General features: G+C 36.9%; 2 protein-coding genes across 5 annotated transcripts; both read right to left on the reverse strand.

The window, feature by feature from the left end:
• Window positions 1-1,145: 1,145 nt before the first annotated feature.
• Window positions 1,146-8,266, reverse strand: ube2d3 (ubiquitin-conjugating enzyme E2D 3). Of its 3 annotated transcripts, none has more exons than XM_007235808.4 (8): window positions 7,954-8,266; window positions 5,902-5,965; window positions 5,785-5,816; window positions 5,386-5,463; window positions 5,183-5,288; window positions 2,945-3,038; window positions 2,776-2,824; window positions 1,629-1,757 (listed from the first exon to the last, which is right to left on the reverse strand). In XM_007235808.4, exons 1-7 carry the CDS (start codon window positions 7,975-7,977, stop codon window positions 2,776-2,778), a joined length of 447 nt encoding a protein of 148 aa, XP_007235870.2. In that variant the 5' UTR covers window positions 7,978-8,266; the 3' UTR covers window positions 1,629-1,757. The 3 variants fall into 3 exon arrangements, with proteins under 3 accessions (XP_007235872.1, XP_007235870.2, XP_007235871.2); XM_007235809.4 differs by having other exon boundaries at window positions 1,668-1,757; window positions 2,769-2,824; XM_007235810.4 differs by lacking the exon at window positions 2,776-2,824 and having other exon boundaries at window positions 1,146-1,757.
• Window positions 8,267-11,587: 3,321 nt separating this feature from the next.
• Window positions 11,588-22,554, reverse strand: zmp:0000000662 (RING finger protein 145). Of its 2 annotated transcripts, XM_022662514.2 has the most exons (11): window positions 22,445-22,550; window positions 21,657-21,943; window positions 20,268-20,376; window positions 19,365-19,456; window positions 17,467-17,708; window positions 16,954-17,123; window positions 16,446-16,586; window positions 16,166-16,348; window positions 14,667-14,814; window positions 14,194-14,550; window positions 11,588-12,667 (listed from the first exon to the last, which is right to left on the reverse strand). In XM_022662514.2, the coding sequence occupies exons 2-11, from the start codon at window positions 21,823-21,825 to the stop codon at window positions 12,110-12,112; spliced, it is 2,169 nt and encodes a 722-aa protein (XP_022518235.2). In that variant the 5' UTR covers window positions 21,826-21,943; window positions 22,445-22,550; the 3' UTR covers window positions 11,588-12,109. The 2 variants fall into 2 exon arrangements, with proteins under 2 accessions (XP_022518235.2, XP_022518234.2); XM_022662513.2 differs by having other exon boundaries at window positions 21,657-22,554.
• Between the last annotated feature and the right edge of the window lie 1,901 nt (window positions 22,555-24,455).

Genomic DNA, 24,455 nt, shown 5'->3' on the forward strand with positions numbered 1-24,455 from the left:
GTAGGATGTTTATATTATGAATATTGTACTTCTAGAAGATGCCTTATGACTAACTGATTTTCCTCACAGCAATCAGTAATGTAAGTGTAAGTATTTTTAACGGCAAGTCTTACAGCACAGCTGTGGGCAGTGCATCAACACAGGCCTTAAAATAGCAGTTTAAAAGGTAAGATGAGATTATTTACATGTGATTAATAATCACTCTTCTATCTTATAATCTATAATGTCGCTCTTATTATTGGCATGTTGTATGTCATGCTTATCCAGGAAAGTCATCTTTTTTTAAGCAGTGTCAAATCAACACCAGTATGACATAGATGATCTATGTTATGCTTTGGCCTGCACTAGAATAGTTTGGAAATGTGTTTTTTTTTTTTTTACTGTACTTCAACTAAAACAAAAGGCAAAAGGTGCATTACATTTTCTTTGATTTCATTTAATTGCAGAGAGCATGAACCCAATATATTTTATATTTTTAACATTATATACACCCATACCTGCATTTAAGGGCAACTCAAAAAAATTAAGAAAGCAGTAGCATTGATCACTTTGCAATGTTGCAATTTATACTCAACACAAAGAGTTTTGGCACAGAGGCAAGTTTTGTACAGTGTTTTTTTGTCCAGTTCTTCTTGCAAATGCATTTAGGCATGCAACTGCATTTTTTGTTTTAAAAACCTCCACACACACTGTTGGGTACATGTCAGGACTACCAGCCCATTTGCATATCGGTTGACAACTTTAGAGAAACTCTGCACCCCCTCTTTGAATTACAAGTTTTTACATTTTATTATGAAATTGATTTATATAAACAAATTAAATAAATGAGACCAGACAAAAACATACTGGGTTCATACTGTCTACAAATAAATAAAAAAGGTTAAAAACAAAAATAAAATTTAAAAATGCTTTTTTTTTTCCAAATTTGGGGTTGAACTCACTGATCAGCAGATCTCTTAAGCCTAATGGCAAGTTGTTGTATCAACCTAAACATTATCCAGACACCCCCACCCACAAAATCATGTAAGGTCTGTTGTCATTTTTGAAAAAACTTAAACGTGATTACTGCAGTTTGGGAAGAAACACCTAGGACACAAAAAAACACAAACTAGCTAATTACACACGTTCACAAAAATGGAACAGGATCACAATGAGTTACACAACTTTATTGAGGGGAAAAATAAAAGTAGCAGGACATTTAAGCCAATCGAGTGAGGTGTACTTCATTGCAATGGCTGTGAAAAGTTGGGCCAAGAGAGGATTTGAAAGTTCTGGGATTTTACACAGTTTAAACAGAGGAATCGGACTCATCATGCCACTGCTGTGCAAAAATGACCCTTCACCCTGTGATGACATGCATTGCAAGAGTACAGCCCTGAAGAAGCAGCACAGCCTACAGTCAAACTCCCTCTCCCTGAGTAGGCCAGCACTGCGGTGGCACAAGGTGAGAGGTCAGAGAAAATGACTGGACACATGGACCACAAGGCAGAAAAGCAGGAAGCAGAGAAAAACCTAACAAAAAAAAGTTCCACTGGATGGGGGTCCGGATCAGAGCTGAAAATTGTGGCGATTCCTGCAGGTTTTGCTGTATTCTTGTTTGAGCAGACAACGGGGACTGTCCCTCCATGGGAGACAGACGGGATAAATGGCCTTAAGACAGTGTCCAAACACGAGAGCATAAACAACAGTTTATAAATGTGTCCTGCCAACATCACATGGCATATTTCTGCGTCCATTCCCGCGCTATTCTGTTGTATCTGCAAGTAGGACAAAGAAAAAATATATATACATGAAATGAGTAGTACTTAGCAGATCCATTTTGTGAAAAGTTATATTGAAGTATTTCTTTTATATTTTATTTAAAATATTTCTTAAGCTATTGAATGTAAAAATTGCTTTTTTTTTGCTAAAACATTTTGGCTCAAAACACATTTATCTATTAAAACAAAAACACAACAATCTCATTTTAGACATTTTCTTTATAAAACACAACAGCACAACCAATCCCACACCTATGTCATTTTGTTGTTTATCGCTATGAACTGTTGAGCATGCTCAGAACAAAATGCTCAGAACAGTTTAGATAATTAAACTACACTAAAGTTGACCATGCTGTAGTACTGTAATCTTCAGTAGAAGTCTTCAGTAGAAGAACTGACTAACATTTAAAAAAAAAGAAGTGCTTAATTACATTAAACACAACCATTTACATGCCAATGCCAGTTAATTGAGCGTCATTCTACATTATAGAACCAAACATAGCAACAGTTTGTCCACATATAAAAACAACAGTTGAACAGAACCCAGGCAAAAAGCAAGGAACAGGACAATGAAAACTATTTGGTTCTTAAGCAAACCCATACATTTTACATACAGATGAAAGACTAATAACATGAGTTTAATAAACACAGAATGCAATACATTGCAAGTAAGAGAATTGTCGGATTATATTTTCATATATATAAAGGCTAACAACATTAGGTAGAGCAACTTGGCCTTAGCATTTCTTTGTTTTTGTAAAACATTCTCTCATCTGTATTTCTTATTTCCCTTTCCCTCTTGTGTGAAAATATATGGGCCACATTAAACACAGTCAAAGCAAGCTCTTGGTTGCACCCAGAAGTCTGTCAGCAAGGGCCTGACTGTATTAGTTTTTATAACTGCAGTGGTCACACATTCATGCAGTGGCACACAGGAAGCATCACCATTGCAACACAACACTCTTTCTATTCTGTTTATTTGACTGCTCATAATGCACCATTTCTTACCCCTCACCTACAACATGGCGTATTTCTCTGTCCATTCTCTGGCCATTTTATTGTACCTGATAAGGTAGTGCATTAAAGAGAGACATAATGGGCGCTACTGATAGAGACTGCTCAGAGGGAAACATTACTGTGCATGTCATGTATTTGAGAAATCAAATGTATCAATGTGTACTTACTTCTCTGTGTCTGTTTTGTAGATTCGTGCAATTTCTGGCACAAGAGGATCATCTGGGTTTGGGTCACATAAGAGTGAGCAGATGGACAGGAGAACTGCGTATCAAAAAACAAAAAGAAAGAAAGAAAGAAAGAAAGAAAGAGAGAGAGAGAAAGAAAGAGAGATACACATTACTACAGCTGGGAAACCTTTGAAAACCTGAAAGCCACGAAAATTCCTTAAACCATGTTGTTGTGACAAATTATTAGCAGAGCCTGAAGTGCTGGTGGGGACACCAGTACAAATGTGACCTTCAAGGTTAGAAGGTTAGAAGTGTACAATATGTACAAAAAATTGATTTGTATAACTAGGCCTGAACAATAATTTGATATCACTATTTATCACAATAGGAAATGTTTCAATACCGGTGATATAATTTTTGTGGTATTTCGATGTATTATTTACAGAATCTGTCACAGACAGACATTTTTACTGCAATCAATTCGCTGCATTCAAGCAGAGCTGAACACAATCAGCCTCCGGAGCCAAGCTATGTCAGTGTGCGACGAGGTAATCACACAGGCACACAGCCAGATAGGCTAGGCCAGGCTAGTTTCGGCTCCGCTGGTTCGAGCACGGGACAATTAAGATGCAAATTAATGAGTACCCCTGACTGCAATACACAAGCTTCCACAAGAGATTAAGCAAAAAGACATAGTTGAGGGAGGGAGGACTGATTCAGTATTGCGGAAGTGGTTTGGCTTTCGAAGGTCTGACAAACTTCAGACTTCAGCTTGCTCCAAATTGTGCCGACTAGCAGCGATAATAAATCTAATCTGTTCCACCACCTCAAGCAATTCCACTACATACAATATTTTCCTTATTCTCGCTGAAGCACTTTTGTAGCTTATGTTGTAACTTAGTTATTTATAGTTGATTTGAAAAAGTTATTTATATTGGTAATATGTTTATAGGCTATAGGGTTATGTTAAAAAATAAATCACAATAACTATTTTTGGATGATAAACACTGAGACATGAGGTAATAATTAAAAGGTAAAATTATCATCACTTTATTAAGATTAAAAAAACACAACACTTTAATATGCGGCATGAGCTTATAACCCACAGACAACAACAACAGTTACCTTAGCAGGAACGCTTTTAGTGTGGCATGCTTGCCCACGCAGGAAAATCTATATCATATAGAGGGAAACTGAGTTTTCCCACTATGCTATACCAATGTGTCATACACATTACATAATATACTGTATGTGAACACAAAAGCGGAACGTTTCCTCCTCCTCCTCCTCCTCCGTCTCCTATAGATATTGACTGACCACAGTTACTTTTGTTGCAGACTTATCTAGAATAAGGAATAATCTCCTGATGGAACTTTATATAGCATGTTTATTTACTATTCTATCAACTGACCAACAACATATAAAGCAAAATATTATACACATTTCTGGTATATAGATATACATACATTTTATGCAAAGAATAAAATTAATCATTAATAGCATTGTTGTGAGGATTGCTACTGTGTGTAATGTATTTGGTAGTTTATTCTGCATAATGGGTCAGTAGTATTCTCAGTTATGCTATGGGTATGCACTATGCAGCATGATATTTCCTACAAAATTAATGTAAAATGATCAGAGATAATAAATATATTAAAAGACATTTGATATATGAAATTCAACATTTATTTATTCTAGGGTTGAGTAGGGTAACGTGTATTGATTAAATTATGCAAAATTACATAAAAACAGAATAAATGAATGTAAATTAATTAAATCAGTAATTCTGTTCAGATGCAACACGGTCAGGAAAATTGCTAGCTGAGTGGTCTCAAGAGTGGTTCCATTTTTTACAACCTGATGAAGACAACACTCTGTAAATTGAAATGAAAAGCAGCCATAGCTCCACTTTCAAATTGAGTGAGCATCTGGTTAAATACAAAAAAAAAAAAAAAAAAAAAAAAAAAGGACAAAAGGTCTATCATAAAAAGTACCAAATCACACTTATGCCATTTTGGGTACTGGCACTAAATTCCAGGTACCTCTATAAAATTTTAAATGTGAATGGTATTAACAATCCAAACTGTTATTGACTATCCCTTGCTTATTATTCAGCATGATTACTTGGGACAAGAATGGGTGTATCTTAAGCTGAACTAGAGAGATCTCTAGAGAGTGTGTCCTAAACGAGTTGGCCATATTAAGAGTATCTTAGCATGTGTGCCTTTTTATCTGTACCTTTAGAAATTGTAAGTGCAGGCGACCACTGGGACCTGAGGATATCCAGACAGATGCTGCCATTACTGTTAATATTTGGGTGGTAGATTCTCGTGGTGAACGCAACCTATGATAAAAGACAAACCTGTTAAGACAAGATAAACAGCACATGGCATACAACAATGTCAAACACATTTGAAACATGAGTGATTTCTCAACTTCACCTTTGGGGGTTTAAAAGGATAGTCTGTTGGGAAGTGTATAGTCAGGAAGAAAACACCACCCTGATAGGGGCTCTCATTCTGCACACAAATACTCATGTTATTCAATAATAAGGAGTCAACGCAGCTAAAAGAGGTTAGAACAAACACTCTGCTGAACCACACAACCTATACATGCATATGCCTGTGTGCATGTAAACAGTTAGCCTAGAGTAGTTTAGATATACATACTCAAACTGAAGTGTTGGTAAAAGCTAGTTTAGCTGATCTTGTTATAAATCATGTTTTATGTATATTAACCTTAAGTAACATTAAAACCGACTTAATAGGAGCAAATGTGGATCATTCAGCATATTTTTACATTTAGCATATTTTACTAAAATGAGAATTGGTCATACTTACAGGACCCATGATTGTAGCCTGCCAATGAAACACTGAAACACAAAAATAGAAGATCACATATAACTTCAATAGAGCTTGCTTTTGACTATGGATTAAGTTTGAAGTTTATGAACTCACCATCATCCCCCACTGGACCTGCTGAACATTGCGCTGGAGGATCACGGGCCAAATCAGTCAATTCCTATTTAAAAAATTATATATAAATATATATGCAGAATTGCATTATTCTGTGATCAATATATAAGGGGCATATCATTTCTGAATTACAACTGAAAATATTACATTTATTTATACAATTTTAACACCTAAAAACCTACCTGTGGGTGTGACAGATAGGAAACAAAAACATGTTGGGACATCCTCAACAACATTATTTACAGTAATCAGGACACTATAATTTACACACCTAAGCTCTAATAGTGATAAGGTCAGTAGTGACTCATGCGGTCACCATAGCAATTTTGGACGAGTGTGGCAATAGGAGATGTGCAGGCGCTGTGCATGTTGGCAGGCTGTATTTTTAGCTGCTGGGGTCACGAGGGACAGGGGATGGGACAGAACCTAAACAAGTACACAGGCATGTCTGTCGCTAAACCAGAGCCCAACATTTATTTTTACTGGTGGGTGGGAAGACACCTGAAGTATATCTGAAGAGGAGGAGGGGGGGGGGGTCGCTGAGTTAGTGGGCAGACATCCAGAACTCTCCAGCTCTCATCATTTGAGCATTGCACAACTGCAGCAACATTCTTGAACTAAAAACAACCCAGTGCCATGCCTTAAATGTGAGATTCTGTTTGACACATTGACCAAATGCCATGAGGCCTGTGAAAGGGTTGATCATGACTCCAATTTAAGAATTTAGCAAATCAAAAGATGTTCAGTTTAAAAATAATGTCAGCTCACAAAACAGGTGCTAAGAAAAGCACTGGTGAATGAGGTAAGGTGATATCTTTGCCACCAGGAATGGAGCAGCAGTAATGCAATTGTGAAACTGGTTTAAATACTACACTTAAAAAGGAAGATATATAGACTGTGGTGGAACTATCACCACTGCTTAAACAATTAATATCTGCTCTTATTAAAGACAGAGTGGGGCTGTGTTTTAATGAGTACAATAAATCACAGATAAGCTGCTTTCCCGTCAATCCCAAACAATTTTAGGGCACCACATTATTAACTTAATTTAATTTTATGACTTAGTTTATTATTTTCACTGCCTGATTATGAAGACAGAACATGATATATTTCTTTTTCAATGCAATCTAACTACTGTAAGTGTCTTCCTTTATAGAGGTGGACTGTTCAGTGATTTTTAAATTGGTCTTTTACTTCTTCCTTTTGTTGGTTTGTGGTGACACAATGTAATAAAAAATAAATATATATAGAAATATGTAGTTAACTACAAATTTCATTACTTGGCCCATTATATTGCTTTCGGTAGCTTCTTAATACTACTATTAACGGACAAAAAGTTAATAAATCAGAACATTTTAACAAAATGTTTATTCATTCTTTTGATTCACAAATAATACAAGGCCTCGTCACCAACAAGCCCAGGCAGTTTTAGCTAACCTAGAACTTAAATAGTAAAAACTAAATTCAGCTTGGTAGGAGTTTTTAAAGAACCTGTAAATGTAAGGAGGTAGTTAAACTGGCTAAAAATTGATTAAAATTGTTAGCCAATTCCCCAATTGTACCAAACCAATTAATTTGGTCTGTGGCAAGACTGCACTGCTGGCACTGTCAGTCCATTCACTAACAGCGGCTCCTTTTCCACGCAGCACCGACACGAGTTACCAGTAGAGAGAGACCTCAGGACTTCTTGATTTATGGCCTCAGTATTAACTATTAGCTACTTCAACACAGTCAGCTAATGCCAGCTGTATGTCTCGGACTGTCGCCAAGCTAAATAACTTTACATCCCGTTTATGTGTGAAGCGCAAACCGCCGTTAGACAGCTAGGCTAGGTTAGGTTAGATCAGCTACTTCTAGCTCAGTCACCTAGCCGGCGCTAAAAGGTGAAATTACACCGTTACACAGAAGAAGCCGCTCCCGCTAGCGGGCCAGCCCGACTCACACCGGTCATATAAAAGCGCTTCACAGACGAGTCGCGTGTCTCTGAGGTCTGTTCGTGTTTTTAATGAAGTAGTCAGAAGCTTTATTCCTTACCTTCTGGATTCGTTTAAGCGCCATCTGAGCACTGCGTGTGTCGGTGTGAGTAACCGGAGCTCCACTCCAAAGCGGCCGGACCCGCAGCGGCTCCGACACTGACAGAACCGAGGGACGGAGAGCACGCTAACCGACACACTGACCCACACGCTGAGCGGCGCCCATACAGCGAGACCCCGCACTGCACCACAGCCAGCCCCGAGACCCAGCAGACTCCCAGCGCAGCGCGAATTCACACAAAACTAAAAAAGTAATTTCACAGCTGACAAGATGTCCGTTACGTTGACCACCCTTCCGCTTTTAATGACGCATAAAAGGACGATGCTGATGTTTCACTGCCCCCTACAGCACCGGAGACACGGAGCCGGGAAGGAAAAGAGCCAGCGAGCGGAATGACTGACTGACTGCAGCTGGAGCAGAGCAGCGTTTATCAGGTCACGATCTCCTTATTGAGTAAATTTCATTTACACAAATCCAGAGCAATTTCTTCAGTTTCAAACTTTAGAGTATTAGAGTATTCTGCAACCACCTGAGAGTTTTTCTTTAATGATTTCAACGAAACAAAAAAAGCTAAAAATACACATCTTCCTACAAAGGATATCACTAATGAACTGTACATTAAATTGTTGGTTTTACATTAATATATATCATCTATGTGTATACATGTATTCACTTAAATATATTTTGCTTTTTAAAATAATGTCTTCATGTATGTAATGTATTGTTTGCATTTTATTTTAACTACTGTCCTTATATTAAAGATGTACTGAAAATAATACAATCACCCTTGCTCATTAAAAAAAATGTACTTATTAAAGGATAACCCAGTTCAAGTTTCTGACCATTGGAGGCTAAATTGAAAATAGACAATTGGGTGTAAAACCGTATGACATAGTAAAGAGGAAATGGGTTTTCATATATTTTTCTAATTTTCAAGGTTTTCATTTTCACCTGTCACAATTAAAAATACAGTAAACTTTTTCACCTCAGGCACACTGATTTAGACCAGGTTTCCCTTTGAAAAAGAGATTTTGATCTCAACGGACTTTCTGGTTAAATAAAGGTTAAATAAATAAAGGTTAAACAAATCCTGGCATATGCAAACGTGTATTCCTTACTCTCACAACTTTATTGTACCTGAAAAAGTAGTAAATAAAGAATAGTAGTTATTGCACAATTAGGCTAACATGAATAATTAATGAATTACACCAATATACAAACAGTTATACTTTCTAAAAGGGTTAAATTCTGATTACTGAAGACTACACTGTAATCACAGAAACGGTTAATTACAGAAAAGAATAGGGAAAATGTACCTGTAAGTCAGTTGTACTACAAACACAAAAGCAGATGAGTCTCTGTGGTGAAGGACGAACAAACAAATATGTGAAACAAAAAGCAGATGAGTCTCTGTGGTGAAGGACGAACAAACAAATATGTGAAACAAAAAGAGGTTGACAGAAAGCAAATCTAATCAGTATATGTGCCAAGGCAGGGCTGAGTGGGTACATGAGAAAATAGGTTGAGAGTTGTTCTGGCTTGTAGGGCAGAGAGAAAGTGGCTCAGTAAAGTGTTGCAGACAGATTGGGAACATAAAGTCCTTTCTCAAAGGACAAAAAAGAAAGGAAAAGAGCTTTAGAGAAAAGGATAGACTGCAAGAAAGATGTCCTGCTTGATAAAAAGATTAATTGAAAATCATGAAAATTCATTACAGCATCACAAAACTCAAGACTAACCCTCATTTACTTAATCACAGGTCATACATTCAATCCAAAACAAACTATTATGTCGAATTAATACATTTTACAGCCTTTTTATTTTTTGCTTTTTAGCAAATTTATTTTTTTTGTTCCGCAAAAAGGAGAGGGAATATGTCATGGTTCCTTTTTTGTCTTCAGGTAATCCCAGTCATACTGAATAATGTTAAGGCCTGGACTGGTGGGGTGGTAAATCTATTGCTCTAATAGCAGAAGATGCATTGTTTGCTTGCTTTTCTTAATAGTTTTCTCACATCATTTTACACACAGCACTGCCATCTTCTCAGATTGAAAGGATGGACAGAAATCCCTGAAATTGTTTTCCCACAAATCAAGAGTTGGCTTTAATTTTTCTCTAAGGCGAGCAGTAGTGGTTTCACAGTTAGGACACTGGCTTTGTGACAAAGGGGTTGTGGGTTTGATAGCCAGCCTTGCTAAGCTGTCACTGTCCCTTAAAAAAGTAACTCAACCCTCTCTGCCCCAACACTGAAGAAAAAAAACTGCCTACTGCTATGGGCATGGATGAGCCCTGTTTCTCCATGTGTACCTATTAGTGTTTGTTCAGTGTTTGATCTGCAAAGGTTAAAACAGAGGCCAGATTCCATCTTGGTTCAACATAAATGGTCAATGTGGTTCTTTAAGCAAGTGGATTATCTTACGTCTTATTAATAATTCCTGACAAATTAGTAAAATTTGTGTCTGTTTTGGCTAGAAATGAAATAATTGATAGATGGCTGATTTTGATACAGTATGTGAGGCAATATCTCAGATTAAGTCAGATCTGCTGTTCCTTATCTGGCCAATACATTGACTATACAACAACGGCCAATGAAGTGAGTGATGTCTCTCAAAAGTGAAGACATCAGAAATCTAGCACCTTTGCTGGCTGATTGCAGTATGAGGTGCAGCTCTACCAGTCAGTTACATTGACAGAGCACATTTTCAGTTTTATTGTCTCCTCTAAACTGACTTTCCATTTGCAGTCTCTAAATTTAGCAGCTTATTGTCCCTTTGCTAATATTGACACATTTGTTGTATTTTTCTCCAGAAATCAGATTTTAAATATTTATTTTGCTGTTATTATAAGGCAAGGTCACACTTAGGAATTAAGTAATTGACAGTTTTAACCAGAACAGACAATCTGTCTTCTGTTCATTAAATGAAGTAGCTGAGTTACAGCTAATAATAATAATCATACTATTAATAATCATGTGATGTGTTGAAGTTTAACAAAGTTTTTCTGGTAAGTCTGATGTAGTAGACTGTACTGAAACCCACGCACACCCACACCCACAAAGAAACTGTATCAGAAATATTTGCTGCTAAATCTATATCCTACATTGTCTGCTGTATTTATTGTATTTATGGTAGTGTTCTAACTCTTTGCTGCACAATTTGTTGCACATTTGCACTTTGTTGTCTATATTGTACTGTTTGTCCCACAGTGTAATTTCATTGCACTGTGTACTTGTACACAGGTAAAAAGACAATTCAAGCCTTTTGACTGGACTTGTTATGCGTACAACAGCCAATGTGAATTAGTCTAATTGGTTATCATCTAGCTAGCTAACATTACAGCTGTTTAAAAAACATTATTTGTTGAGTGGATCCACAGCATCTGTTTTATACCGTCACTGGGTAAGACTAAAGCATGCTGCTAATAGGTGTAAATCACTGTGAAAGAAAATCCATATGGTCCACAGGTGAAAAAGACATGAATAAAGACTGTTGAAAAAAAAGAAAAATCTTAATTATGGCTATTTAAAAAAAAAAAAAAAAAACAGAATATGTTTATTGAAAAAACAAACAAGAAAGCAAGAAGACATTAAGTGTAGACATAAAATTAACTGCTGAAAAGAATTTCAAGACAACTGGGACACTGCCACAATTTCTTAATTTATGTATGAAAATCATGATTGTGTGAAACACAGAAATATGATGAGGCACTGTTAGTAATCTTCATTTCTGTTGAATAGCAGTTACACAACCTTCATTCAACTGAACCTGCAGCTTGGCCCCACCATTGGCAGAACAATAATACAAGTTAAATGGATTAAAGTTACATCGGCAATTATTACACACTAATGTCACTTCCATGAGTTAACCAGGTAACCTTTGTATTGTAAAGGCAATTGCATGTGTTCAACATTGGACAACCTCACAACATATATGCATGTTAAACCATTTCAACACAAATTCAGATTCAAGAATGTCAAGAATAAAAGTATCTGGTATTGCTTAACAAGATAAAGGGATGAAAGGGCCAACAAATGTTCATCGTGATTAGAGGAAGCACAACTCCTTTAAGAATGCTAATGTTGTAAACTTTGGTACCCAGCAGTCTTTTGAGACCAGTCCACTGGTCACTCGCTATTTACTATTCTTCATTTTTATCATCATCATGATGTCTGTTCTGATGGTTCTCTGAGGAAATGATTACCAATAGCAGGCTGAGAATTAGCAGTACAGTCATGACTCTCTGGCTGTCCAGTAATCTTTGTGCTAGAGTCTGTTACTAAATTGGTCTCTCTTAAATGGTTAGTCCTCTTCTCAGAGTCCATTTCCCTCTCGCTGGACTCTAAGGTGAAAGGGTTTCCTTCTGAAGAGTTGGAAGGCACAGCGGTGTCCACATCTTTGAAGTCTCCACCAGAACTACAGTGTGCTTCCTGCAGATGTGTCCTCCTGTCCAGACTCTCTGACTTCTCCTCAGGTGAATGATCACCATCTTCATGTGGGTCCTGCTCTTCTTCCGGCTCAGAAAGAGTCTCTTGTTGAGGTGGATTGGCCCGTGGTTGTGTTGGATGTGGATGGGCATCACCTGCAGGAGCTGTTGGGGTCGATGTAGGTTTGATTGAAGTGTGGCACATGGGGCACGTTTCCTGCACATACAGCCACTTCCTTAGACAGTTTCCATGAAAGAAATGACCACAGTAGGTTATCACTGCAGAGGTCATATCCTGTTGGAAGAATAATGCAAAGGTTAGTAAACATTGCTTATATATGAAGTTAATTTAGTTTAAATGTCATCCCTATTTCAGAGATTTATCATAGATTGCAGCCACTACTATTTCATTACTATTTCAACTACTTATAGGAATTAGGGCTGCACAATTTTGAAAAAAATGGCAATACAATATTTTTTTATTTTAAGATATATATATTGCAATATTAAAAAGGATTTTCACCAGATTGTTCCAGACATTAATGATTTAAATATAATGGTATTAATAATGCACTCCGTTTAGAGTAATCATATGTAATCTGCCTGTGGTAGATAAGCCATTTAAATTGTGCCAAAAATGATTTGTGTGTTAAACAAGCTGCGGCATGATATGTATGGTAAAATTTGCCCTATGTGACCAGGGCCCTATAATTATTATTATTATTTTTTTTATCTGTTTAATGTTTTTTTTAATCCAATCCAGATTTTGTTCCAGTTTGTTTTTTGGGGGGGGTTCTTACCTTTAAATGATATTGTCTTTGTTTCTGCACTGCTAAAATCACAAGGCTGTATATCAAATGTCCAGAGGTATTTCCAACGCAACATCACTGGACAGGTGAACATGCTTGGAGTAGAATGCTAACTGGCAGGTATCTTATACTAGCTAGCATCACACTGAAGAGCGAAATAGAGGGCTATCCCACCTATCTAGAGGTGGTGAAGCAGACTAAAGTCCAAATCAAGGTTCATGTTTTTGTTACATAATATACATTTGGTTTGGTTTGTCACTCTGTAGTTTAGTGAGCTCACTAAAGAACTTTACTTCATTCTGTCATCATTACCTACCTACATAGGCTGAGTCTCTCTACACTTGACACTAGAAACATTTTGGCAAGTTGCCTTTGCAGGTATTGTGCTGAATTCTGCCCCCCTGCCAAAATCCAACTGTCTTTGATTACACACACATCACATGGCAGAATGAGTGCAACAGATTACCTTCTGATTCCTTTTATTTCTGTTTGTGAGTAAAGGTAACTCTTAAGGTTACACAACATACAAGGATCGCAGACATAATCTGATGCACGCATACGGATGCAGGAAACATGTTAATGCAAAAGGGAGTTAAATTTTGCCATATTCTATTGTTTAATGGGTGGCAATAGCCTGTCTCATCTTTACAGAATTGGTCTGTGTATTGGTCTGTATATAATTACTGTATATTGGCAGATATGTAAAATATACATCCTTATTAAAATGTAATTATTGCATATACTACATCTGCCTATGCAGATCTGCCTTGTACTCAAATCACAAACAACTGTTAATTAAAGACTAGTGATGACAATCGTGAGTAGAATTGGGTGTGCTAGTAGAGCTGAAATCTGCTGAAGTCCACAGAAACAGACTAGGTAATTGCTGCTTTACATGGTCTACCAAACGCTTATACCCAGTCCATAAATCACTCCAATTAGTCAAGTAACACATTTTCACCTTAACATGGATCTATGCACAAACGATACCCCATACCAGCATGATGCTGACCTGAAAACAGATGGCGCAGACATCACCATGCTCCTGTAGCTGCTGAGCGTTTGCCCGTGGGAGTGAATTGATCTTGCGTGCTGCTTCCTGACGGAGGAGAAAGCTCTTCCAGCCAGCCTGGGCACGTAACCACACGTTACAGTAGGAGTGGATGATGATGACCGACGCCCCCATCCAGCTCCACTCTCCCCACAGTGACTCCCAGGCCCCGTAAGCCACCACACACAGTGCCACTGCAAACTCTAGCACCCGACAAACACCATTCACATAATACATCACTTCATCCAGGCCAGGCAGAGCAGTACTGCGCCACACCTCCACCATGAAGAGGCAGTAGATCAGGAGAGTTCCGGTCACCTACAATTCATATTAAATGATAGCTGAGGTTTAGTAATATAGGTCATGTATGCAGACATAAAGCTTGCATCTTTTCTTATAACAAATTCAAGCAACTTAAACCTCTCAAAGAGTACCTGCAGAGATGTGAGCATGCAGCTGGACACCAGGATGAGAAGCCAGAAGTCCATGTGGAAGAACTGAGAGATCCTATAGGCCATGAACCCCGGGAAGAGAAGCAGGAACACACACATGCTCAAGCCTCGTATGTGCTTCCACACACTCCTACGGACAAACAATTTTGGATTTGTTTGTTTATTTTACCACATTTTACACATCTACTTCTCCTTTGAACATGACCTTATGTCTTCGTAGAGGCATCATGTTGAGCTATAACTCTCTGAATGGTCTAAAAAAATGTTAAAAGATAATATATAAAAATATACCCTCATACCCTTGAACTTTTTTCACATTTTGTCACCTTACAACCACAAACCTAAATGTCTTGTATTGAGATTTTAAGTGCTAGACAAACACAAATATGGTTTTCAAAATTTTATTCAAATAATCATCTAAAAAGTGTGATGCTCAAAAGTATTTAGCTGCCTTTACTCTGATACCCCTAAATAAAAGGAGACATCCACAACTCAGGTGGGACACAGGATAACTATAAGTTGTGCACTTTTTGGCCTAAATGCAAAGCACTGTGTTATTAGAAAGTAATACTGCTCATCACCCTGAACACACCATCCCCACTGTAAAACATGGTGTATGCAGCATCATGCTGTGGAGATGCTTTTCTTCAGCAGGGACAGAGAAGCTGGCCAGAGTTGATGGGAAAATGGATAGAGCTCAATACAGGCCAATCCTGGAAGAAAACTTGTTGGAGGCTGCAAAAGCCTTGAGACTGGGAAGGAGATTCACCTTCCAGCAAGACAATGATCCTAAACATACAGCCAGAGCTACAGTGGAATGGTTTAGGTCAAAGAATATTCATGATCCAGTCAAAGCCCTGACCTAAATACCACTGAGCTTCTGTGACAAGATTCTGTGAATTGCTGTTCACAGATGATCTCCATCCAACCTGGCTGTGTTTGAGCCATTTTGAAACAAAAATGGGCAATAAAAAAGCTGATAAAGACGTACCTTAAAAGGCTTGCAGCTTTAATTGCATCGAAAGGTGGCTTTTATTTGATTCCATTTTTAAAAACCATGTTTCATTTTCCAATTCCCAATAATGTGCTACTTTGTGTTGGTATTTTAGGTTTGAGGTTGTAAGTTGACAAAAGGTGAAAATGATCAAGGGGTATAAATACTTTTGCAAGCCACTGTAGTTGCTATGGTGTTTCAAAATAGCTGCCAGCTGGCTACTGGGTATGCCAGGTGGTTGCAGTGTGCTTGCCAATTGGATTTAATAGTATCCAAGATGGTTGTTATGATCCCAGGTAGTTGAAATTAGGGCTGCACAATATTGTTTCAGTAGTGAAATAAAAAATGGACACGTGCACAATAGTCACATCAAATGAAGTTCATAGTTTTGTACAATGCCACATTACTTTTTAATTTAGCTTCTTTAGTTTTGGTTTGAATATGACAAACAAATTACAAAATAAATGAAAACTTTTTATATTTCTACCTGTTTCTACTGGCACCAAGTCCCAGCATAACAGGCTCTGTTATTTCACTCATGCTCTGCAGTGTAGAGGTGAGGACAATGAAGAGGATGATGAAGAGAAGGAAGCAGCGCTGCAGGGCTGCCATGTCCAACAAACCAGTCTGCAGAGCTAGCAACAGCAGAGTCACACCCTCTGTCACACCCCTACAGAACACATACACACAAACAAAATACATAAAAAAGCATATTTACGCATAAACACACACATCTACTCACAACACACACTCACACTCACACTTACCTGTGCATGACATTGTGGTTTTGCAGTGCTGTGAATCCTCCCAGGTAGAATTTGCAGAGATTTAGAAGCCCCAGAGCCAAATAGGAAACCACAAACGTCAAACCCAGCAGAGAGTAAGGGCTGGCACAGCACTCTGACACACTGACACATCACCAACATATATCAGACACATCAATAAACCACATCGATTACAACATATTACAACATAATCTAACTAATCTATGTATTGTGCAAAGCAGGAAAAATATATCCTACTTAGCTTAACCTGTTGTGTATTATAATTAGGAATGTCCTAAATCTGATCCATTTTTTGTCGCACTTACAACTACAAAGATATTAAGATATAATCTCACCCTGCCTTAACCATTGATTTACTGAAATTTACTGAAATGATTTTTATTCTCAAGTTAACAAATACAAATGTTTGTTATAGCGGGTTAAGTCAACACTGGAGGCTAGTTTTATTTAAAGTCGAAAATGTAAGTAATGTCAGCTCAGTGGTGCATACCTGGTGAGAAGATACAGTAGAATCCCCTCTTGGATGGCAGCAGATGTATTAACATTGGAAACAAGATGAACTCCAAACAGCACAAACCAAAAGACGCTAAACAGCACAGGCACAGCAAAACTATGCCAGAGAGACGCCCCCACTGCCAACAAACGGTACAAATCTGTGATCTGCAACAGAGAGTTTAGAGAAATTCAGAGACTGGGAACATGCTTAAAATAAGGTTAGTTGGCTTATCATTTAATGTGTGTCATCTTATGTCATGTTAGCAGAAACTTGTTGGGCCATTATATTAAAATGTTTTTGTTTAAATTGTTTAAACTGAGTTTGTGTCGCCAAATTTTGAAACGTTTTAGTGAAAGTACCAAAATTGTACTAGTATCTAAGCTAGCTTGTTTTACCTGAAAATGACTAAAATTTAAGATTCCTTGAAACTTTTAACCTTTAAAATCCTGGCAAGCACAGAACAATTTGCAGTGTGTGAATCTGTAACGTCCTTGAAATTGTGTATACCTCTAATTGTGCAATTTCACTGTAGACTGCTTTGGCCAGTCTATATGGTACGAAGAGGTTCATGAGCAGGAACACTACAACCTCTGCCCCCGTTATGCCCATAGCAACAGTAGTGAGTGTGAGGATGGTGTCTTGAGAAAACGAGCACACTCCTGCCAGAAGAGGGAGCAAATGAGCAGAGAAGAGCCAAACACGGCGTGTACGCATGAGGAATGCACATAGCGTGGTGACAATAATCTGACCTGTGAAAGCAGAAACACATACATATAAGCACATACAGAAGAGAAAACGTGTGTTGGTTCATGTAACTTTGGAAATCTTAATCATAGCTATAAACCTTGACTCTATTTTGTGCTTGAAATTTGTGCTTGACCCTGCATAATGTTGCTAGTGGCTGTATCTTTTATTTTATGTGTTTATTAAAAAGAAGACAATTTTCCCCTTTACAGTTTGGACAATTAAAAGGTGCACATTCCATACTATAAACACCTGAAATAATGAATAATTACATCAAGATTGAGATTTATAGTACTAACAAGTACTTTTGACTACAACTCCAGGGATACGGTTGGGACATGTACTCCATTGCACTGCACAGGGTTACATTTATAACCACAAACAACTTGCATGTGGTTAAAGTGCACATTCTCAGTACAAATAAAAAGATCATGTATTAAAACACAGTTTCTGAATTTCTGACATACTTTCTGAATCTGACAGTTGTTCTTTACATGGTGTTAAATTGTATGATAAATAAATCAATTAAAATAATCCAAATTAAGGTGAAATTAAATATTTTTTCACTGACTGTAAAAAAAGAAATTATTTCCCCCTTATAGATTTCATTTTATTTTGCATTTTTGTCATACTTATATTTTTCAGATTATCAAACAAACTTTAATATCAGACAAATATTACCTGAGTAAATATAAAAATCACTTTTTACATGATGATTTCATTTATTAAAGAAAAATAACTATCCAAACCAGTCTGACCATATGTAAAAAAAGTGTTTGCCCCGTATAAATAAACCGTGATTAATCATACTTTTTGGAAAGCTGAGTTTAACTTAAATACTAAACACATAGAATCAAGAAATCACTGAAATAGAACCTTTCTGACAACATGAAGCAGCTAAACTATCTAAAAAAAATCAACACATAATGCCCCAATCTGAAGAAACAAAAACAAAAAGCTTTGGGACTCCAAGAACCACAGTGAGAGCTATTATTCCCATTACATCTGTTGTAAAACTGTCACATAATTTTTAGAAAAAGAACATCATACTGAACGTTATATATGGTGGTAGTGTGATGGTCTGGAGCAGCTTTGCTGCTTCAGGGTTTGGATAACAATCTGTAATAGATGGAAGCAAGAATTCTGCTGTTTACCAGACAATCCTGAAGGAGAATGTCCGGCCATCTGTTCATGTGCTCAAGCTGATGAAGGTTTTGGAGTGGCCTAGTCAGTTGAGAAGTCTGATTGAGATGCTGTGGCATGATCTTACACAAGAAGTTTATGCTTAATTCAGCCAATATGGCTGAATTAAAACAATTCTGTAAAGAAGAGTGAACAAAATTCCTCCACAGAGATGTAAAAGACTCACTGCCAGTTTTCAGTAAAGCTAGATTGCAGTTGTTGCCACTAAGGGTGACAAAACCAAGTTATTAGTTTTAGAGGGCAAACACTTTTTCACACAGGGCTAGATTGGTTTTAATTGTTTTTTTTTTTGTTTAATACATAAAATTGTCATTTAAAAAGTTATTTTTACATTTATATATTAATATATTTATAATTATTTAGGTTATATTTGTCTGATATTTGTTTGACATTCAGAAAAATATCAGTATCACAAAAAAGCAGAAAGAAATATGTAGGGGGGCAAATACTTCACTTACTTGTAAGTGCAGTTACAAAACGATTCATAGCTGGAGGATCCAGAAAGAGTGCACCATCATACCCGTACTGGCTCTCTGCTAGTACATAATCCCTGTAAAAACAAACAAGCAATACAATAAATGAATGTCTTATAAATAAATATTTATTAATCTTAAGTTTATGCAGTTTCATATATAAATCCTGTTTACATTTTTATGAATTGTTTTAGTTGTTTTCATATATGAACTGTGAAAAAAAGAGAATTATGCCCAAATATTATCCAGAGCGGCCATTTTACACAAGTAGCGTTCAGGGACTACAGGATTTTTCCTTGTAGTACATTAGGCAACCAGTGGTGCCTGTGTAGCATGTGCAAGTGAAATGGCATGACTCACAGAGGATTCTTTGGAAAATGATCTGTTCCCTTGTACATTTACACATACTTTATACTCGAAGGCTAGAAAACAGACACACAGCTCTCCTGGGTAATGTCTGGAAAAGTTCTGGGTTTCTGTGTCTGTGTGGAGGCGGCTTTTGCACTGCGATAAGGATACTCAAAGAAAATATTTAGTTAAGTCAAATATAGGTATAAAAATTGGTAAATCAAAATCTGGTTCAAAAATGGTCCACATATATATATATATTTTTATTCTCCAGCTAGTTTCACAGAAATTTCTCAAGAAAAGAAAATGCCTTGTTGGTTCTTGTCTGTGATTTCTATCAGACAAAGATCAGGGTACAACAAAGCAGAAGAAAAGTTTTTTTTTTTGTTTAATCTGATAACCGCATTAAATGACTTAGCATGTCAGAGTGTGAGGCAAGAGTGTAGAACCCATTTGACTTAACCGAGGATACCAGAATGTAAAACTCAGTGTAGTATAAAGCAGTAAAGTCTGTCACATCTCAGTTAGAGATCTGCTTACCTGGATATTTGATGACCCATGTAGAGCAGGAGGGCGGTGAGAATATGCAGATAAAGTTGAGCAATGTGTCCAAGTGGCAACAACAGGACTACTGTACTCACAAAGTGACCTGTGAACACACATAGAACAATTAACAACTGCATGAGTTATCACAAAATGATTAGGATTAAGTTATCTCCTACACCAGCATCTGCATCTGATACAAAAAAAAGTTGTCTATTTGCCATAATCATGCCAAGTTCTTCTTACATTCTGAAGAGAGATTTCTGGGCATATGCTTTTCTTTACTTCTACATTTCTTTCATTTGAATTTAATTCATTAAAAGTAAGTAAGAAGAACACACAGTATTGTGTTTTATGTTGTGTCTTTTACTGCCAGTACCAGTCAAAAGTTTGGACACTCCTTTATTTACATGTGTAAATTATTTATTTCGTTTATTTCTTTGCATTGTAGATTAATACTAAGCCATCCAAATGATGAAGAACATACTGAGTTATATAGTAATCCAAAAGTGTTCAATAAACCTGAATATGTTTACTATTTTAGATTATTCAAAGTAGCATCACTTGCTTAGATGACAGCTTTGCGCTTTAAACACCTTGGCATAATTTTCTCTCAGCTTCATGAGGTAGAGTCAGCTTTCAGTTAACAGCTGTGCTGAACATGTCAAGAGTTAATTACTTAAAATTCTTAACCTCTTAATGTGTTTGAGAGCAAAAAGGTATAGTTGGTATACAATCAATAGTCCTATTTGAGTAATGTTCTAATCCATATTTATAAAAATAAATTAAGAATTGAAGGTCAATCAATCCGAAAAATTTTAAGAAGTATCCTTAAGTGCAGTCGCTCTACTAAGGACTGCCCCAGGAAAGAAAGGCCAAGAGTTACATCTGTTGCACAGGATGAGTTTATCCGTTACCAGCCTCAGACACCAAAAGTTAACAGCACCATAGATAACAACCACATAAATGCTTCACAGAGTATTTTGGTTTGTTCAACACTTTTATGTTTACTACATGATTTCTTGTGTTCCTTCATAGTCTAGGTGTTATCAGTATTAATTTACAATGTAGAATTTTTTTCCCCCAAATATTAATCAGTCATCCCCTAATTTATCCACAATATAAGCAACAGATGCTTAAAAATCATAAAACCACAGAAACATGCACACAAAGTGAAGTAAATGCTAGCTAGCTAGTTTAGCTATTGCTGTGGTTTAGTGGTAGCTAAGTCTTATTTTATTCAGTAGCATTTAGACACCGTCATGTAGGTTAAATCTGCTATGGATAGGACTTGTTCAAAAATAATGGGCTTATGGTGGGTGGGTTTAGGAGTGAGGGGCTGGTGTCTGGTGAGAAGAACAGTCAGGGGGTAAGGTAAACTCGTACCTAGATAGTACATGTTCCACAGGACGTATTTGTACTTGAAGAGCATGTCCTCACTCCTCGCCCTCAGGTGAAAGGTGAAGCTCTCGATGTCACATTTATAGAGCAGGTCCAGAACGACGATGCTGGGCACCCTGAGGACCACATTAGCCACGTCCTCTAATCGCAGCATCTTCACAGCAAGGAGCACTATGACATATAGCTAGTTAGCAGGCTGTTTTAACACGCGAGGACAGGGGGTGCCCGTCACATCAGCAGATGGTGGTTTGAAGGCATGTTGACTATTATTACTATAAAAACAAAGAAAACAAGGAAAGCTGCATAAGTGAGTCTGTTGGTTTGTTTAGCTAATAGTTTAAAACTTGCTGGAGCTCTAAGGATGAAGAGTTCTTGCTAACTAGTTAACTAACACTAATGTTTACAGCGTAGTCACTGGTCTACACAGTTCTGTACACTGTATTGGGGCTCGACGTGGTTTCGGTTTGAGGAGCTGCTGTGGAGCTCTGCCTTTCAGCAGGACCATTTTCACACGTCTGAGAAGCGCGAGAACAGAAAAGGGAACATATCTAATATAGAATAAAGTTTATTGCTTATCTTGCTCTCTTCAAAACAGTGGGGTGGTTCAGTAAAGCCTCAGTCTGTGAGTGAGGGTCAGCAGGGCCTGGTCACACAGAGCGGGTGGCAGTGAAGTTTTCATTTCCCCCATAAAATGAAATGATCTAAACCCAACAGCCGGAAACAGAAACCGACAACCTGCACTACAGCTACACAGAGTAAGCCAGATTACACACGTGTCGCTGGCAGTCCTGTTTTGGAGAGAAATGACCAGAGGAAAATCTCTGAAACAGTCTCCCCCAACTATGACAGATCAGCTCGTCGTCTTCCTGTGGACTGAAAAATATGGCACGTCCAATTCTCCACACACATAACCCCTTCCTCACTTCCCCTTAAACTAGTGGAAGTGGATCCAGTGCACTGCTGGATTTTGAACTCAAGCAGCTTCATGAGGACACGATGTAATCTACTTCTGTTTATTTCGGAAATATCCCCAACCGGTACAAACGCGAAAGACTGTTTACAGCCCGGCCATGGATTAATTATAGTAATAAGTGGCAGTGAGTAGGGCAGAAGAGCGAGGGCTCATTCTTCATTTAGCTGAGATGTGCAGCTCTTACAGCCCACGTCTACCTTTACTGCCACCTCCTGTTTGGTCAGGAAAATATATTTTGACTGATGACGAAGAAATATGAATATTTGTGAGTATTGTTACGTTGTTAAACTTAAGCTTAAAAAAATGTAAAATGTTTTGTTCATTCTGGGTTTGCAGATACATTTTAAGAATGTTTTAAAAATATTTTAGGCATAAGACCCTAGTATTGTTAAATCTCATTAAATTTCAAACAAAGATCACAACTCCATATTCCATGTTCAGACTCCCACATGGCATGTCTAAATGTGGCTTTTCAACATATAATTTATTACTCAATACTCAAAACCACAATAAAACACCTGACAAACAATTCTAATAAATTAGTCAATATTTAGAGGAAATTACATAATAAAAGTGTGGGTCACGTTTTTTTATTTAATTGTTGTTTTTTGGACAAATAACAATAACACAATTCAATATTTTTATCGTTTTATAATATTATACACAGTACAAATTATTTTACAGCCATGGAGAATTAGATCTAATAATAAAATGCTTAACAGTAGTGGAAGATGGTATTTATTGTGACATGTAGTTCATCACGTAGGCCTTTCTTCTAGTCTGGTCAGCTTCACACTGAAGGTCACTTCTTATCCTGAGGTAATGATTATTCACAAAAAAAAAGACAATTGAATACGTCAGACAGTTCGGCCAAATACTGGAAACACAAGACATTATGGGAAAGCAGTGCAGAGGCACTGTAATGAAACAGCAGTAACTTTATTTCGTTATTCATATGGAAAATATTCAGCTGGGTGTAGTGTGGAAATTAGTCTGTCTACAGATTTTATGTCTTTAAAGGGCTGACATCGTTGATGAACAATGCACACTATTGCAGATATCAGTGATGATCTTTCATAAAGTAACACTAGTTTATTTTATTTGTATTCATTTAGTATATTATTGGTTTATTTTATTTTTATTATGGAAATATTAAATATTCAGTTGGATCCATAATCAGTATAATCAGTTGTTGATTTAGTACTTGCCCCTTGTGTTTTTTCAAATTCAAAATAATATGATTATCAAATTTCTTGATCAATAAACTACATTTGGTGTAATTTACTATTTGAAAAATAGTTTTTTTGTTAAGTTACTTTTTGGAGGTGCATTAAGTAGCAACAGTTATTCCAATCTGATCCAAAAGTGTCGTGGCCGATCTTGCCATATTTTAATGCAGAATATTGGTGTAGGTATATAGGTAACCACACAATAAAACTTTTACTATATTTTTATTAAATTAAATTAAATTAAATTATTATTAAATTAAACCTACCATGTGAAAGCCGAATAATAATGGAAAATGTATAATATATTAAACACAATATAATAAAAGGGTAATTTAAAAATATAGTCCAGGAAAAAAAGGTCCAGAATTACACTTTTATACATTGTTTACTAAAAATATAATGATTTAATTTAGTATTAATTAATAACAAATCTAGCCTAAATATTAAGGCAGAGATCTGAATCAGTTCTGGCAGACACTCAGCATTATTGTATTATTGGTATTATTAACTGTTAGAGCTTGAATGGTTTACAGGAAAAGCATGAGCCCACTGTCCACTAATTTTAAAAATGTGCTAATATTT

This window comes from Astyanax mexicanus, chromosome 7 (assembly GCF_023375975.1).
Source record: "Astyanax mexicanus isolate ESR-SI-001 chromosome 7, AstMex3_surface, whole genome shotgun sequence".
In the NCBI taxonomy this organism is placed as follows: domain Eukaryota; kingdom Metazoa; phylum Chordata; class Actinopteri; order Characiformes; family Acestrorhamphidae; genus Astyanax; species Astyanax mexicanus.

Coding starts and splice junctions, on each gene's coding strand:
- ube2d3 (XM_007235808.4), bottom strand. CDS start 7,977: ATGGCGCTTAAACGAATCCAGAAG. Junction 5,289..5,385: donor ATCCTTTTAAACCCCCAAAG/GTGAAGTTGAGA, acceptor CTTTTATCATAG/GTTGCGTTCACCACGAGAAT. Junction 2,825..2,944: donor TACAAAACAGACACAGAGAA/GTAAGTACACAT, acceptor CTACCTTATCAG/GTACAATAAAATGGCCAGAG.
- zmp:0000000662 (XM_022662513.2), bottom strand. CDS start 21,825: ATGCTGCGATTAGAGGACGTGGCTAATGTGGTCCTCAGGGTGCCCAGC. Junction 19,457..20,267: donor ATGGGTCATCAAATATCCAG/GTAAGCAGATCT, acceptor TTGTTTTTACAG/GGATTATGTACTAGCAGAGA. Junction 16,349..16,445: donor AACCACAATGTCATGCACAG/GTAAGTGTGAGT, acceptor TGTGTTCTGTAG/GGGTGTGACAGAGGGTGTGA.